This window comes from Phyllobates terribilis, unplaced genomic scaffold (assembly GCF_046119375.1).
Source record: "Phyllobates terribilis strain yellow unplaced genomic scaffold, ASM4611937v1 Scaffold_11__3_contigs__length_659146591, whole genome shotgun sequence".
NCBI lineage: Eukaryota > Metazoa > Chordata > Amphibia > Anura > Dendrobatidae > Phyllobates > Phyllobates terribilis.
In genome coordinates, this window is record NW_027362771.1 from 453,085,123 (window position 1) to 453,099,758 (window position 14,636).

General features: G+C 42.1%; 1 protein-coding gene across 4 annotated transcripts in view; it reads right to left on the minus strand.

Moving 5' to 3' along the window:
* The window catches only part of AKAP13 (A-kinase anchoring protein 13), a 269,973-nt gene that overhangs the window by 37,494 nt on the left and 217,843 nt on the right, over positions 1–14,636 (minus strand). For all 4 annotated transcript variants that reach the window (XM_073653290.1, XM_073653288.1, XM_073653289.1 and 1 more), the window contains 3 exons: positions 12,672–12,714; positions 11,489–11,633; positions 3,286–3,448 (listed from right to left, as the gene is read on the minus strand). In XM_073653290.1, coding sequence (XP_073509391.1) covers positions 3,286–3,448; positions 11,489–11,633; positions 12,672–12,714 — 351 coding nt within the window. The remainder of the gene's footprint in view (positions 1–3,285; positions 3,449–11,488; positions 11,634–12,671; positions 12,715–14,636) is intronic.

A 14,636-nucleotide genomic window follows, 5' to 3' on the forward strand; every position in this document is an offset into this window, starting at 1 on the left:
CATTACTTTCACACCTTGGTAGGGCAGTGAGTTGGTAGGACACCCATTACTTTCACACCTTGGTAGGGCAGTGAGTCAGTAGGACACTCATTACTTTCACACCTTGGTAGGGCAGTGAGTTGGTAGGACACCCATTACTTTCACACCTTGGTAGGGCAGTGAGTCAGTAGGACACTCATTACTTTCACACCTTGGTAGGGCAGTGAGTTGATAGGACACTCATTACTTTCACACCTTGGTAGGGCAGTGAGTTGGTAGGACACCCATTACTTTCACACCTTGGTAGGGCAGTGAGTTGGTAGGACACCCATTACTTTCACACCTTGGTAGGGCAGTGAGTCAGTAGGACACTCATTACTTTCACACCTTGGTAGGGCAGTGAGTTGATAGGACACTCATTACTTTCACACCTTGGTAGGGCAGTGAGTCAGTAGGACACTCTTTACTTTCAAACCTTAATAGGCATTGACATGGTCAGGCTTTGTTACGTTAGTACAGTTTAATTAGTGAATTGTGTTAATACTAACATCCATGCTCAGGGGAGGACACCAAGACATTATGGTTTAAACTTGGCAAAAATCACAAAAATAAATGGGTTTCACATCCTGCTGTGAAAAAATTTACTTTCTTTCTCGTCAAACCCTTTTACGAGGAGAATGCCAAGGCTGTGTTAAGGTGTCAGAGTAAAAGGAATGAGGAATTTAAGAACATATTCTGGTTTGGTTCACAAATGTTTCATTAATTGAGGTTACCATATGTGTATTTCTTTGTGGCTTTGCGGTCTCCAGTCTGAATGCACAATGTGCAGAACAAGGAAAACCATTGCATGAACAGGTGAGGTGCGTCCATACTTTTGACTGGTACTGTACCTCAAATAGCATTAAGGGGTTATTAGCCTGGTAATGCAATTTAAAATTAGATCACAACAATAGAATAAGCACGAGACGCTGTATCCAGAATGTATCAATGTTGCATAATGGTAACCAAACCTGTCTAACACCGTGTGTGTATTTGTACAGACTGTATCTAAAGATCAGAGACTATGAATCACTGATGAACACAATGAAGAAATCTCCAGAAATACATATATATACCCCCAGTGCCGTATGTGTGTTTATATATGCAGCACACACCTATGAACAACCGCAAGTCTGACCAATGCTCTGACTCCAAGCTCATACATTGTAGAAATGTGCACTTTGCTAAAAGGATTACCGAAAGACTGAAAGCTAGGTCAGACCGAGGCAAGAGTATTTATATACTGACAGCTACCAGAGATCTTGGAAAAGACAAGGAATTGAACCACAAATGACTTGGGCTATGTTCACACGTGATGTTTTTCTGCAGAAAAGAAGTTGAGTTTTACAGTAACAGCTAAAGCTATGGGATTTCAGAAATCTCATGCAGATTTTTTTTTCCTGACTGAATTTGAAGACTGCAGCGTTTTTGAAATCTGCAGCATGTCACTTCTTTTAGCGTTTTTCACCCATAAAGAGCACTGAAAATTTTCAAAAATATTGCAAAAAATGCAACAAAACAGGTTTTGCTGTATTTTTGGTGAATAAAACTAACTGTATTAAACCTGTAATGTGGACAAATCACACATAATCCACAAAAAAAAAGAAAAAAAAAAAAAAAAAAAAGAAAAAGAGCTGCAAAAATGCCACATGTTAACATAGACTTAATTTTTCAAAGTCAAAACAGAAAATGTTGCTTTGTTCCCCGTGCTGTTCTAGCAGAACTCCGCTTTGGAGGAAGTGGACGTGTGGCAAATACGCTGCGGATTTTCTATCTGGTTTTGTGCCTGGACAATCCACAGTATTACAGTAGAAGCAAAATTAGTTTATGAAATCTTATCCAAATGCTGCAGGATCAAAATCAGCAGCGGAAATTAACTCACGGTGAGCCTTCTACACCCACAGCACATCCGTTTATGCTGCAGATCTAACCCAATGCATCAAATTAAATCTACAGAAAATCCTCATGTGACACAGATTTGTTTTTCAGATCCACCACAAAATCTGCCACAGAAAACATGGCCAAGTGAATGTACCCCTTAAAGGAATTTCTCATAAATTAAAGGAGTTGCCTGGGACTTTACAATGGATCACCAACCTGTAAGACAGGTCATCAATATGGCATCGGTGGGTCTAATCACCCCAACAGATCAGTAGAAATCCACTCTGGTAACAGAAGGATATAAGCAATGTACGAGGTGGAATAGAGCAGCCCCGTACTTTGCTTAGCACCCCCTGCAGAGTATTGGGTTTCATCTCCCATCACTTCAGGAAGCAATGCAGTAATTCATTTGAATTGGAGATCAAGTCCAGTACTTGGCAGCTGCCACTTGGCAATGTATGAGGCGGCTTTGTTTCGCCTGTATAAGCTTCCTCTGGTTAAAAAAAAAAACAAAAAGGAAGAAAAAAAAAAAAAGATACAAATGAAGTTTTCGGCACCCCCAGCATCAGCTCTCTACAGCCGCCTCCAGTCTTTTGTCCTGGTTACAGCAGTGACAACATGGCTACAACTCACATCACAACTGCAACCGATCACACAGCTCAACAGCTTGTGCCTTGTGCATAGACGCTAAGGTCAGTGATCGGCTGCAGCAGGACGCACTGAAGTCTCCTTCTCACGTTGGTGTTTAAACACGTATTGGAAAAACTCGTACTGATGCATTAGTGTTTTTCCAGTATGGCTGAAAAAAAGAATTACATTGCAAAGCTTCTCCTATACTTTGCAATGTTAAACACGTACAGCACATAGATGCGTGAGCGGTCTGTGTTTTTCACGGACTCAGACTTGTATTGGCCCTTGTCATCTGTGCTGCCGGGAAAAAACGCACATGTGCATAGAAAAATAGGTTATAATGGGTACGTGTGGTATCCGTAAAAAAAAAAGAAAGAATACCATCCGTACTGGAAACACGGACGTGTCAGTAGGACTAAGTTAGAAAAGCTGCACTGTGATTGGCTATTATAGGCAATGAGGCGAGTTTCGACACTTTTGATAAATGAGGCTGAATGTATATTAGAAATGTGCCCCTGCTGCCTCACTCTAAAGGCTGTATTCTAGTTCCCCCCCCCCACACATGATTATTAGATGTGCAGCTGCATTCCTATAACACAAACATAATGGCCAATCCACTATTTAAAAGACATACTCTCCTGGCGTGTGCTGTCCAAAACGAACATTAAAAGGGAAATACCAAATGTGTTGAGAAACCATTTCCTTAAAAACAAGCACTAAGACAAATGCAGGCGGAACAAACAACTTGCTGCTTACCTTGACACACGTAGCCAGGTTTTTTGGTGAAAGGCTTGTCGCAGCTTTTGCATGTTAGGGTATCCATCATGGCTGCAGTGACAAATATGTGTCCATTGCTTTTGTGCTTCTCTTTGCCTTTATCACTTGGCTCCTTTTCTTTGTCTTTTGTTTTTTCCTTTTCCTGGGAAAACAGCAAGAAAAAAAGCTGACTGATAGTGAACCAGCAGGACAGCACAAAAGTTAAAAAACAAGCCAAAAAAGTCACATTTTTTCTATATCTATAGCGCAATGTGTGATTCTGTATTAAAGTGCTGCAACAGATTGCACAAGTGGCATCCAAGGAAGTATGTTACAAGGGAAGAAAAACACAGAAATCTAATCTAATTGTAAGAAATACTATCCAATGTATTCACATCGTATATCTGTATATTTTACATAAAATAACCAGTCTTGGCGCACAATTCTCAGACAGGCAGAACTAGTGAAAAGTAGGGCAGCCCGACCTTACCTCGCCATGCCACGATCCTACATATCTTATCCTAATTTGTGGCACTTCAATGAATTTACTCCACGGCATCCTGCGGCTAGATCCGACCCCACATATACAGAAGGTGGGTGCTATTAAATCGCACAGACATGACACCTCATACTGAAGCTGCAATCATTAGAGGCTCGAGGCTAGTCACAGTAAGGAAGGAAGTAGAAAAAAATGACTTCTGCTTTTTAGCAACTCACTATGGTCATATTTTCTATTTTACTTCACTGCTAATCAAAGATTTTTCTCAGAGAAACCGATACTGCTTTACCAAACACATGGTTGGAAGTCTTCTTTTAGAGCTAGTTCATGTGAAAAATACGTTAAAAAGGGTTGTCCACCTTTGGGAACCGTGTTTTTTATTCTTAATTCCATGCATGTCATAGGGGCTAAAAGTCATTTTTGCAATTGGGTTTCATTAAACTGTTGCACGGTTTGCCTTTAACAACCTGTTGCACTGTATTGCCGGCTGCAGAATGAGTTACAGGAGGATCTGACAGTCAGCCCATTTTCATGAGCTGGGGGAGTGTTTGTAACACTTTACTTTGTCTTTTTCGGAGCTTCTCTCAGCTATGGCTACTGACAACAACAAAGCTGAATATGCAGGAACACAAAAAGCTTGTAAAAGCAAAACAATGTAACATTTCAGGCAGCATGGTGGCTCAGTGGTTAGCACTGCAGCCTTGCAGCGCTGGGGTCCTGGGTTCAAATTTTACCATGGACAACATCTGTAAGGCGTTTGTATGTTCTCCCCATGTTTTCATCGGTTTCATCCCACACTCTAAAGACATACTGATAGGGAATCTAGATTGTGAGCCCCATTGGGGACAGTGATGATGTCTGTAAAGCGCTGTGGAATTAATGGCGCTATATAAATAAGTAAAATAAATAAATTTTAATGAACCCCACTACAGAAAACGATTCTTAGACTTGAAGGAAATCTGTCAGCAGGCTTTTGCTACATCTGATAGCAGCCTGATGTAGGCAAAGAGAAGCTGAATCCAACCATGTATCACTTCGATTACTGGGTGCAGCCATTCTGACACAATCAGAGACTTTAGATTTAGCAATGCAGCAGAGCTGAGAAAGCTAATCCCACCCACATGGGTTCCGAGAAATCCCGTTACCGGTAAGTAACTACGTCTTTCTCTTTCCCCATGACGGCACCACGGAGAGATTGCAGAGAAGTGAAGATTAGGGAGGGACCACCGCTTCCAGAACCCTTCTGCCAAAGGTAAGGTCTGAAGACGAGGTTAGATCTAGCCGGTAGTGTTTAAAGAATGTGGAAGGAGAAGACCAGGTCACCGCTCTACATATCTGTTCGATAGAAGCCCCAGCCTTCTCCGCCCAGGAGGCTGCCACTGCCCTAGTTGAGTGAGCCTTTAGGCCCGCAGGCGCGGTTTCCCCGCTTGAGGAGTAAGCCAGGGAGATGGCGTCCCTTATCCACCTTGCCAGGGTGCTCTTGGAAACCTTCTGTCCCTTCCGAGATCCCTGGAAGCACACAAAGAGAGACCTATCCTTTCTACACTCTCGTGTGGCCTCTAAGTATTGTATAATGCACCTCCTGAAGTCTAAGGTGTGAAGGACCTCTTCCCCCTTGTTTTTTGGGTCTGAACAAAAGGAAGGGAGGGTGATCTCTTGCAACCTGTGGAAGAGGGAACCCACCTTAGGAAGGTACGCTGGGTCAGTCCTAAGTGTCACCCTATCTTCTAGGATTTGCGTGAAGGGGGGCCCTGCTGATAAGGCTTGTATATCACTAATCAGACGTGCCGATGTGAGAGCTACTAGAAGGGACGTCTTAAGGGACAGGATTTTAAGAGATGCGTCCGCTAGAGGTTCAAAGGGACACCTGGTTAGAGCCGAAAGCACGAGATTTAAGTCCCAAGGAGGAGCATTCCGGGAGGGGATGGGCCTGGACCTATGGGATGCCCTGATGAACCTGGAGACCCATCTATCCCCCGCCAGGTCACAGTTATAAAGAGCCCCTAGCGCCGCCACCTGAACCTTCAGAGTGCTTGTGGCCAACCCCTGCTCCAGCCCTCTTTGAAGAAACTCCAAGATAGCAGAAATGGGGGCCTCCCCCACTACTTCCGACCCCGTGAAAGAAAGAAATCTTCTCCAGGTTTTACCGTAGAGTTTGGTAGTTACAGGTTTTCTACTCTGCAGTAAGGTGGAGATTAAATTAGAGGAGAACCCTCTATCCCTCAAGAGCGCCCTCTCAAACTCCAAGCTGTCAGGTGCAGGTTTGCTACCTGTGAGTGAAGGACTGGTCCCTGGTCCCTGGGATCCAGGCAAGCCTCCGACCCGGGCCCCGGGGCTTCAGGCCTACTCACTAACCCGAGCCCCGGAAGCCCCGCCATACTCACCACCTGGGCCTCGACGCCACTGGAGACCGCAGCGATCCTCTTGCTGTGCCGCGTCTCCCTGCTACCCTAGAGGCCCGCTGACCCCAGCAATGGCGCTGCAGGACACCGCACCAGCCGAGGCAGGGAACCCCCGCTGCCTGAACCGGTCTGGCCGGGCCTGGTAAGTCTCGTTTTCTTCTTTCTTCATTCCTTTCACAGGAACTTTCATCCGTAGGTCCCTGTCAAGGACAGGAAACCAACTGATGCGGGAGAGAGGTGCCGCCCTTTTTATCTGTAGGTTTCCTGTCCTTGAAGGGCGGATCCCCTCTCTCCGTGGTACCGTCATGGGGAAAGAGAAAAAAGAATAAAAATGGTAAAAAATAAAAAATAAAGATTATACTTACCTGCCGATGGCCCCCGGTATTTTCTCCGCTCCGTCTGGTCTGTTGTATGGGTCGTGGTGGTGTGAAAGGACGTCAGCGGTCGCGTGACCTGTCACATGACTAAATGACGTCATGGCAGGTCGTCACACCACCGCGACCCATACAACAGACCAGATGCAAAGCGGAGGAGACCGCGGGCCATCAGAAGGTAAGTATAATCTTTATTTTTTATTTTAAATTCTTTTTTTACAGGTTCTATGGTACCCGGGTCTGGATGAGAGTCTCCTCTTTTCCAAACCCCGGTACCATCCGCACAGAGAATCGCATAATATCCGTGTGTGCAAATGTGTTCATACGGATATTATGCGGTTCAATGCAAGTCAATGGCGGCAATTAGGCTGCGTGTCCGCAAAATTAATGGACATACTGCGTATTTTTCCGCAATGAGCACAGCCCAGCACATGCGGATTATCATTGGGGACCATGGGACACGTATTACCAAGCATTTTCGCTGCGGAAATTCCGCTGCAAAAACGCTTGAAAAACGCATAGTGGGCACACAGCCTGATAAGCTCCTGGTGCTAAAACAAACATTGCAAGCAGACAAAACCTCAAAGCATGATAAGAGAGGAAATCTGTCTTTTAACCCCCACAGCATGCGGTCTTCAGATTACATAGCAAAAAGCCACTGACAAATTCCCTTTAAATACATGCATTTTTAAAACAAAAAATGGACAACCCTTTTAACCCCTTAGTGCCCAAACCACATTTTTCAAATCTGATTTGTCACTTTAAGTGGCAATAATTTTGTAATGTTTCAACATATTCCAGTGATTTTGTACTTCATGTTAGTGGTAAATTTAGGTCGATATGTTTTGCATATATTTATAAAAATATCAGACATTTTACAAAAATTTAGCAATTTTACAACTTTGACTGTTTATGGTCTTCATCAAAATAGTTACTAAATAAGATTTACCTTATGTCTGCATTACATCAGCACCATTTGTCACATGTCCATTCATTTTGCTAGGATGTTGGAAAGTTTAAAAATGTGGCAGCAATTTTTTCTTTTTTCAAGGAAATTTAAAAAAATTATTTTTTTATAGACCTATTCAGTTTTGAAGTGACTTTGGGGACCTATATATATTTGAAAACCCCCAATTGTGTTACTGTAAAAACAGCGCCCCTCCGCATATTCAACGCTGCTGTCAGGCAATTTATTAACCCTTCAGGTGCTTTTCTGGAGTAGCGCAAAGTGCAATGACAGGAATAAAAAATATTATATTTTACCAATAAAATGTTTCTAACATTTAAAACAGGCCACTATAGCCGGCAGATCAAGGCCGATACTGGGCCATGGACGGCCATGACAAACATCAGGACCACACAATCCAGATCTCAGGGTGTTGATGGGGTTAAAGTGGGAGCCCCTAAGCTCAGTTAACCATCTAGATGCCTTTGTCACCATCGACAGCAGCATCTAATGGGTTCAACGACCACTCCTGTTGGCAACACCAATTGTGTCTGATGCAGCTGGGTGTCGGCTGTAGTGTACAGCTTACATCTGCTGCATTTTCACCTGTCAGTGGATGCTCTTATATCTCAGGTCAGTAAAAAGATGTATAGGTGGTCACTAAGGGGTTAAGGGAAGGGATTTAGACATGTATGCCTCAGAATGGGATACAGCAGAAATCTTACATTCATTAAAATTAATTTGACAGCTGATACATGCTGCCTGATCCACGGTCACCATGCATCAGGCACTGGCTGTAGTATCTCACCCAGGTGTGCTTGACTCTGACACACTGCAGCTTTTCAGAGAAAGACATACTGTAAAAACCACCGGGGACCGAGACACCCAAGAGACTGGTCATACAGGCGGGTCCCCGGGGGCTTCTCTCCGCCCGCTGCCCTGGAGTGACAGGTCTCTCCCTGTGTGCATGTATAGGGAGGAGAGATCTGTCACTCAAGGGGAGCAGGCGGGGAGAAGCCACTTGGTACAAGCCGCACAGACACCAGTCAGACAGGCAGGTCCAGGAAGCTTCTTTTTATGCATGATTTTCTCTGAAATGCTAGTGTTTCAGAGAAATTGTGAAAAATCATCCACTTCTCATCCATAAGAATACAAATATTTAATCCATCTGCATGGTTAAACATACACAATCCATATGTCTGTTTTTGACAACCATATGTCATCCAATTTTTTTACATCCACAATTAAATAAATATTAAAAAGCCTGATACAGATTCCTACATAATGTTTGCAACAGATCTGTTAAAAGCAGATGCCATATGGACTAGCACTTGCATTGATTTTTTTCCACAATGAAGGTCGGGTTTTGTTTGGAACAACGTCCTTGTGAACTACTAAAATGGATTCTCATTTGTCTGTTTGTCGTCTGTGTCTTCTGTGTGTCATCTGTGCTGCATATGGACAGAACGCAGATCGAAAAAATACTTGTGACCTTAGCCTCACTCCGTCTATAATAAAGACTGAGGAGACTAGAGCCTGCCCCAGGAAACCAGGAGAAGGAGGACTACTATTCTTTTCTGGTTACATTTCTGCAAGACTGTACATATTTTCTTTCTGCTTATTTTTTCATTTGTTTTTGTTTAGTGTCCATTAAAAGGTGAAAGCAAAAACAAAATGTGAAAAAATATTGGGGTAGATTTATAAAAAACGTGTGCACAGAAACAGAAAGGTTGCGATCAGAATCATTACTGCTTCTTTCAATTTTAAGATGGCCTCAATAGCATAATATCCGCAATCTGATGAGTTCTTATAAGTAACTTGAACAGCGTCCTAATCTTGAGCCATGTCACTATTTTTTCAGACAGACTGCAAATGTCGGTAGAAGTTAAGTTGTGCCAGTATTTTTGGCTTGAGGAAGAAGAATGCAGGTCTACAGGTCAGGTCTACAGGTCAGGTCTACAGATCAGGTCTACAGATCAGGTCTACAGATCAGGTCTACAGATCAGGTCTACAGATCAGGTCTACAGATCAGGTCTACAGATCAGGTCTACAGATCAGGTCTACAGATCAGGTCTACAGATCAGGTCTACAGATCAGGTCTACAGATCAGGTCTACAGATCAGGTCTACAGATCAGGTCTACAGATCAGGTCTACAGATCAGGTCTACAGATCAGGTCTACAGATCAGGTCTACAGATCAGGTCTACAGATCAGGTCTACAGATCAGGTCTACAGATCAGGTCTACAGATCAGGTCTACAGATCAGGTCTACAGATCCTGAATGCAGAGCAACTCCGAGGATTGGCATGTCTGGACAAGACGCAGCTCATCTGTCACTTCCTGTCATTGTGGATTATTAAAGCTACAGGAAAAAATAAACCTTGAGACATTTTCTTGTTTCAGATGTTCTGTGAAAGGATAAACATTGCTGATCTATATTTAATGCTATATTTAATGTCGCTTTCCTTGTTTCTCCGGAGCTTGTATTGGACGTCCGGGGGATGATTTCTTCCACTGAGAATATTTATATTCATGCTACAATGTGAAGAGATGGCTACTTGTGTAGTGTCAGATAAAGAAAAAAAAAAAAGAAAAAAAAAGAGAACTGGCTCCGCTTGCATAATTGCCATCTGCAGCTAGATGAAACAAATACGACATGTCCATACTCAACATCCTTCCACGTTAGTAAATGTGTGGGAGGTGTGCAATCAGAGCCTCCTTGTGCAATAATATTCGTGGTAGACAGTGTGCTAAAGCAAGATGAACAGAGCAAATAAACAGAATAGAACTAGTCTACGGCCAGCACATGCCCAATGCTCTAACTATAGAGTTAAAAAAAAAATGGCACAGTCGTCAGGATTCTCAGCACCAGCAATACGGTGGCCATACAGCTTAGGAAACGGTTGGTCGAATGAGCAGAAAGCTTGTTCAGCCAACAGCTACCTGCCCTGACTCCATACACCTGAACACTTGGCTAGGCAAGAAAGCAGTAAACCACTGCCAGATTCCCCTGGCAGCGGTCAGCCAGCCTGCAGAACAAAGATCAGTGGATTAAACTTCCCCTGCCTGATCCTGATCTCCACCAACAGCATTGACAGTCAGGAGCCCCAAATACACATTAGATGGTCAGGCCAATTGTGCAAGGATCAGCAGGTTCAGCTGTCTGATACATGGGGGGGTTCAGGCTCCAGCACATGATTGAGTGTGCAGAAGGCTGTAAAGTGGTAGAGTCCCTGCGGCTTTGTACTGTGGAATAGTAGGCACTCCATTTGCTGCCAAATGTACAGAAGCAAATCACAGGGTTATTCTGCCCTGTAAGATTTTTTCTCTAAGGCCATATATAGGTCTATGAGTAAAGTATTACAGCTTTGCCAACTCAAATAAATCCATAAACAGCCCTTAGAATGGGTTCACATATAATTTTGGGCTAGTGAATCCGGCATTTTTTGTGCAAATTGTATTTCCTATGTAGAAGAAGAAAAAAAAACGAAAGGCTCTTTGACTTTTCCAACAGAAACAGCTTGGGGGACTTATACTAGAACTTTTTATAGCTGGGTTTTCCAAATTGTAGACATTTTTGGAATATTCCCAGACGTTTGCTTGGTGGTTTCCGTAACGGACAGATCTGAGTATGGGAGCTGCGTCACTCGTGTTTTCAGGAGGTTGTGGTCTCACCTGCTAGAATAGGACAGGGGGCTATAGATCCTAGTTTTTCCCCAAAAGGTGGAATTTTCAGAGGTGCACAACTTATGACGTATCCTGTGAACAGGCCATAAATATCTAAGATGGGAATACTCCGTAGCATAATAAAAGAAAAATATATGTCAAGAAGTAGTCATATGGTAAGAAGTGCTGTTAATATTTGCATTATATAACCCTATCCCTCAAAAAAAGTAAAAAATAAAAAGCATTAACACCATTATAACCAGCCAATATGATAGACTGTAAGTGACCATTATATTCCAGCCCCAGGGCTTCTTACCTTTGTTTTCTTTCCACTGGACATTTTGTTCCTGATGTAGCTAAATGTGCGGCTCACTTTAGTCACGTTTTTGCCCTCTGGGTCCTTCTGAGAGGGGCTCGGGGGCAACTGGTTGCTGCCTTCCTCAGATATGCTGGAATGGGTGCTGAGGAGCAATATTTAGAGATTATGGGCACGCATACGGAATTTATATCAAATATTACAGGAAGAAGAGAAAGGTTATCAGAAAACTCTAATACACTACTGTTTCTAAGCACATTTCTCCAAACAGGTTACCAATGACTTCAGCCCAATCATGCCAAATGATCATAAAGGGAAAAACTAATTATTTATCAGCAGCCATAGCAGCAATCTGTGGGTAAATAGCATATTAAATATGTGAATACTGGAAGGCCACATTCAGTATTTCGTGAGTTTTTTACCTCAGTATTTGGCCAAAACCAGGAGTGGAACAATCAGAGGAAAAGTATAATAGAAACACGTCACCACTTCTGTATTTATCACCAACTCCTGGTTTTGGCCAAATACTGAGGTAAAAAACTGACCAAATACTCAAAGTGTGAACGTGGCCTAAGGCCTCATTTAAAGGTGGGCATTTCATGTGCTTGTTCCATCAGCGTTTTTCATGGATAGAAAACGTATCCATTATAATCTATGCTGCTATTCACATGCCCGTGTTTTTTTGTGGACCGTGTTTCCATGCTAAAATCACAGATATGCCCTTTTTTCCCAGCAGTGTGGATGAAAAGCGCCAACACAAGACTATAAGCCTGCGAGAAACACCAAACGGCACACGGACATCATACAGCGCTGTCCGTGGATCATTGCAAAGGATAGCAGCAGCTTTGTCATTTATCCATGCGAGAAACACTGCCGAAATATCGATGGGAAAAACTGACACCGATCCAAACGCTGACTCACACACCCATCCAAAAAACAAACTTTTGGTATGTTTGTTAACCAAATAATAATTGGATAATAAAAAAGATGAGATGAGCAAATATAAAGCAGAGGGATACAGAAACAACTCTGGAAACTTAAAGTCATTAGGAAAAATAGGAAACCGTCAAAGGGTGAACAACGGCAGTAAAATAAAAATAATAAATTCACATTTCTTCAAAAGTAATACATTATACAACAAAAAAGGTATAATAAAAATGACAGAACTAAAAAACAAAGTTACCTGTGTGCCAAAGAATTACTGCCAAGATTTAAGGGCCGGGAGCCTGCAAGGAGTGGGAAATGGTAAAAATAAAATTATGAAATGGATCAAACATTCTTCTGAGCCCTATAATCTGACAGCGTGCACTGTGAATAGTTCTGTCGTGTGGTTACACACTGAGTATATGGATATTTATAGGTGCAGTTCATACGTGAAATAGAACAAAGGCAACACAACAGTTTACCCTTCGCTCTTTTTTTTTCCTCCCCTTTTTTTTTTGTAAGAAAAATATGAACCAATGCCTTCCAGTCTGGGAATCGCAGGCTTTTGACATTAAAAGTAACCAAACAATGCAAAGTAAAAAAAAACAACAAAAACACACATTAATAGGAACAGCATGAAAGAGGTTTCTTTTTTTTGTTTTTTTTTAATGACCAGCACTTCAGTGTGAGAAGCCTACCGACGTACAAATGAACATTACATGGGCTTGGAAAATCCAAAGTATTATTATGCAAATACATAAAAACTGTTGGCATATTGAGGATCTTGTAAGAGGTGAAAGAAAATAGGCGTGAGCTTATTCGCAAGCTTAAGTATAGCACAACTGTCCATAAACATGAGAGCAAAGCACACAGACGCTGCCGGAAGTGGTGGGACAGAGCCACGGACAAGACAGCAGCGGAAGCAATTACTTACTATCTGACTCGTCCTCACTGGACGAGGTGCCAATAGAAAAGGCATGTTTAGACTTAGGTATAAGCGGAGAGATGCTGAAGGAGAAGGATATTCGCCTCTTGGGTTGTATCCGACCCTGGACTGAGAAGTGGGTTACAGCAGATGTTAGAGCATGCACATTAAAAGTAAGCAAGAAAAACAAAGAATGGGCGGCAGAAGGATATGACATGGGACTGAATATTACCGCATCAACCTACGTGATCGGGGTAGAGACAACTCCTCGCAGAGGCAGCAATTATATTAGATTTGTGGCCCATGTGAGAAATTAAAGGGGCTGTCCGATTTAGGAAATCCAGTTTTAACCAAAGGGTCTTTTTTGGAGTCAGAACAGAAATAAGCTAAAAGAAACATCCTTAGAAAACATTTGCAGGCCACGGATTTCAACGACAGTATAGGGGAATAACAACATTTCGGGTATGTTCCCATTTAGAGTATATTTCAGGCTGAAAAAAAAAACTTTAGAAAAAAAATGTAGTTTTGATGATCACAAAGAGCTATTTACTTAAATTTTTCCGACTACGTTTTTTGGTGTATTTTTGGTATATTTTTAAAGTCTTTCTTTTCTGCTTTAATTGATTCATAAGTCAAATTTGGAGTGAGTTTTTTTTTTTCCCAAGCAGAAACACCAAGAATTGATGTGATGCTTATTTTTCAATGTGTGCACATGGGAAAAAAACAGCACAATGTGAACTGGGTAAATTTTGCCACTGGAATGAATAGGAAGCAGATTTTAAAAGTATTTGAAGCACAATCAGAATCTGCTCCAAAATCCACAGCAAAAAGCTCTGTGTGAACATACCCCACATAACAGATTCCCCGCATGTTCCAGCCAAATGCTGTGGATCATCGGAGATGGATGCCCTGTAATCAGCCCATCAATGATTGTGGATGCGGCTCAAGGAAATTGTTTCTGGACCACTATGTTGTGTCTACAACCAAGTCAAAATTAGGTAAAATAATTTCTATTCATGTATATAATATACATTATTTTGGGTAAAAATTAAACCTCATTTTCCTTTCCCGATTTATTTTTCGGGGGTAGCTATTGTTTTGTGCTCATCTTTAATCTTCTGAACAGTTTCTCAGCTTTTCTTAATAAATGTAAACATGAATAATAAAAATATGTATGTATTCTCAGAAATCTGGACAATACCAACTCTGTTAGTGATGAGAACAGAATGCGGAGGAAAACAAAATGGGCGAAATGAGCAGATTAAACATGGTCTTGGAACACAAACGTGCACTGTATGG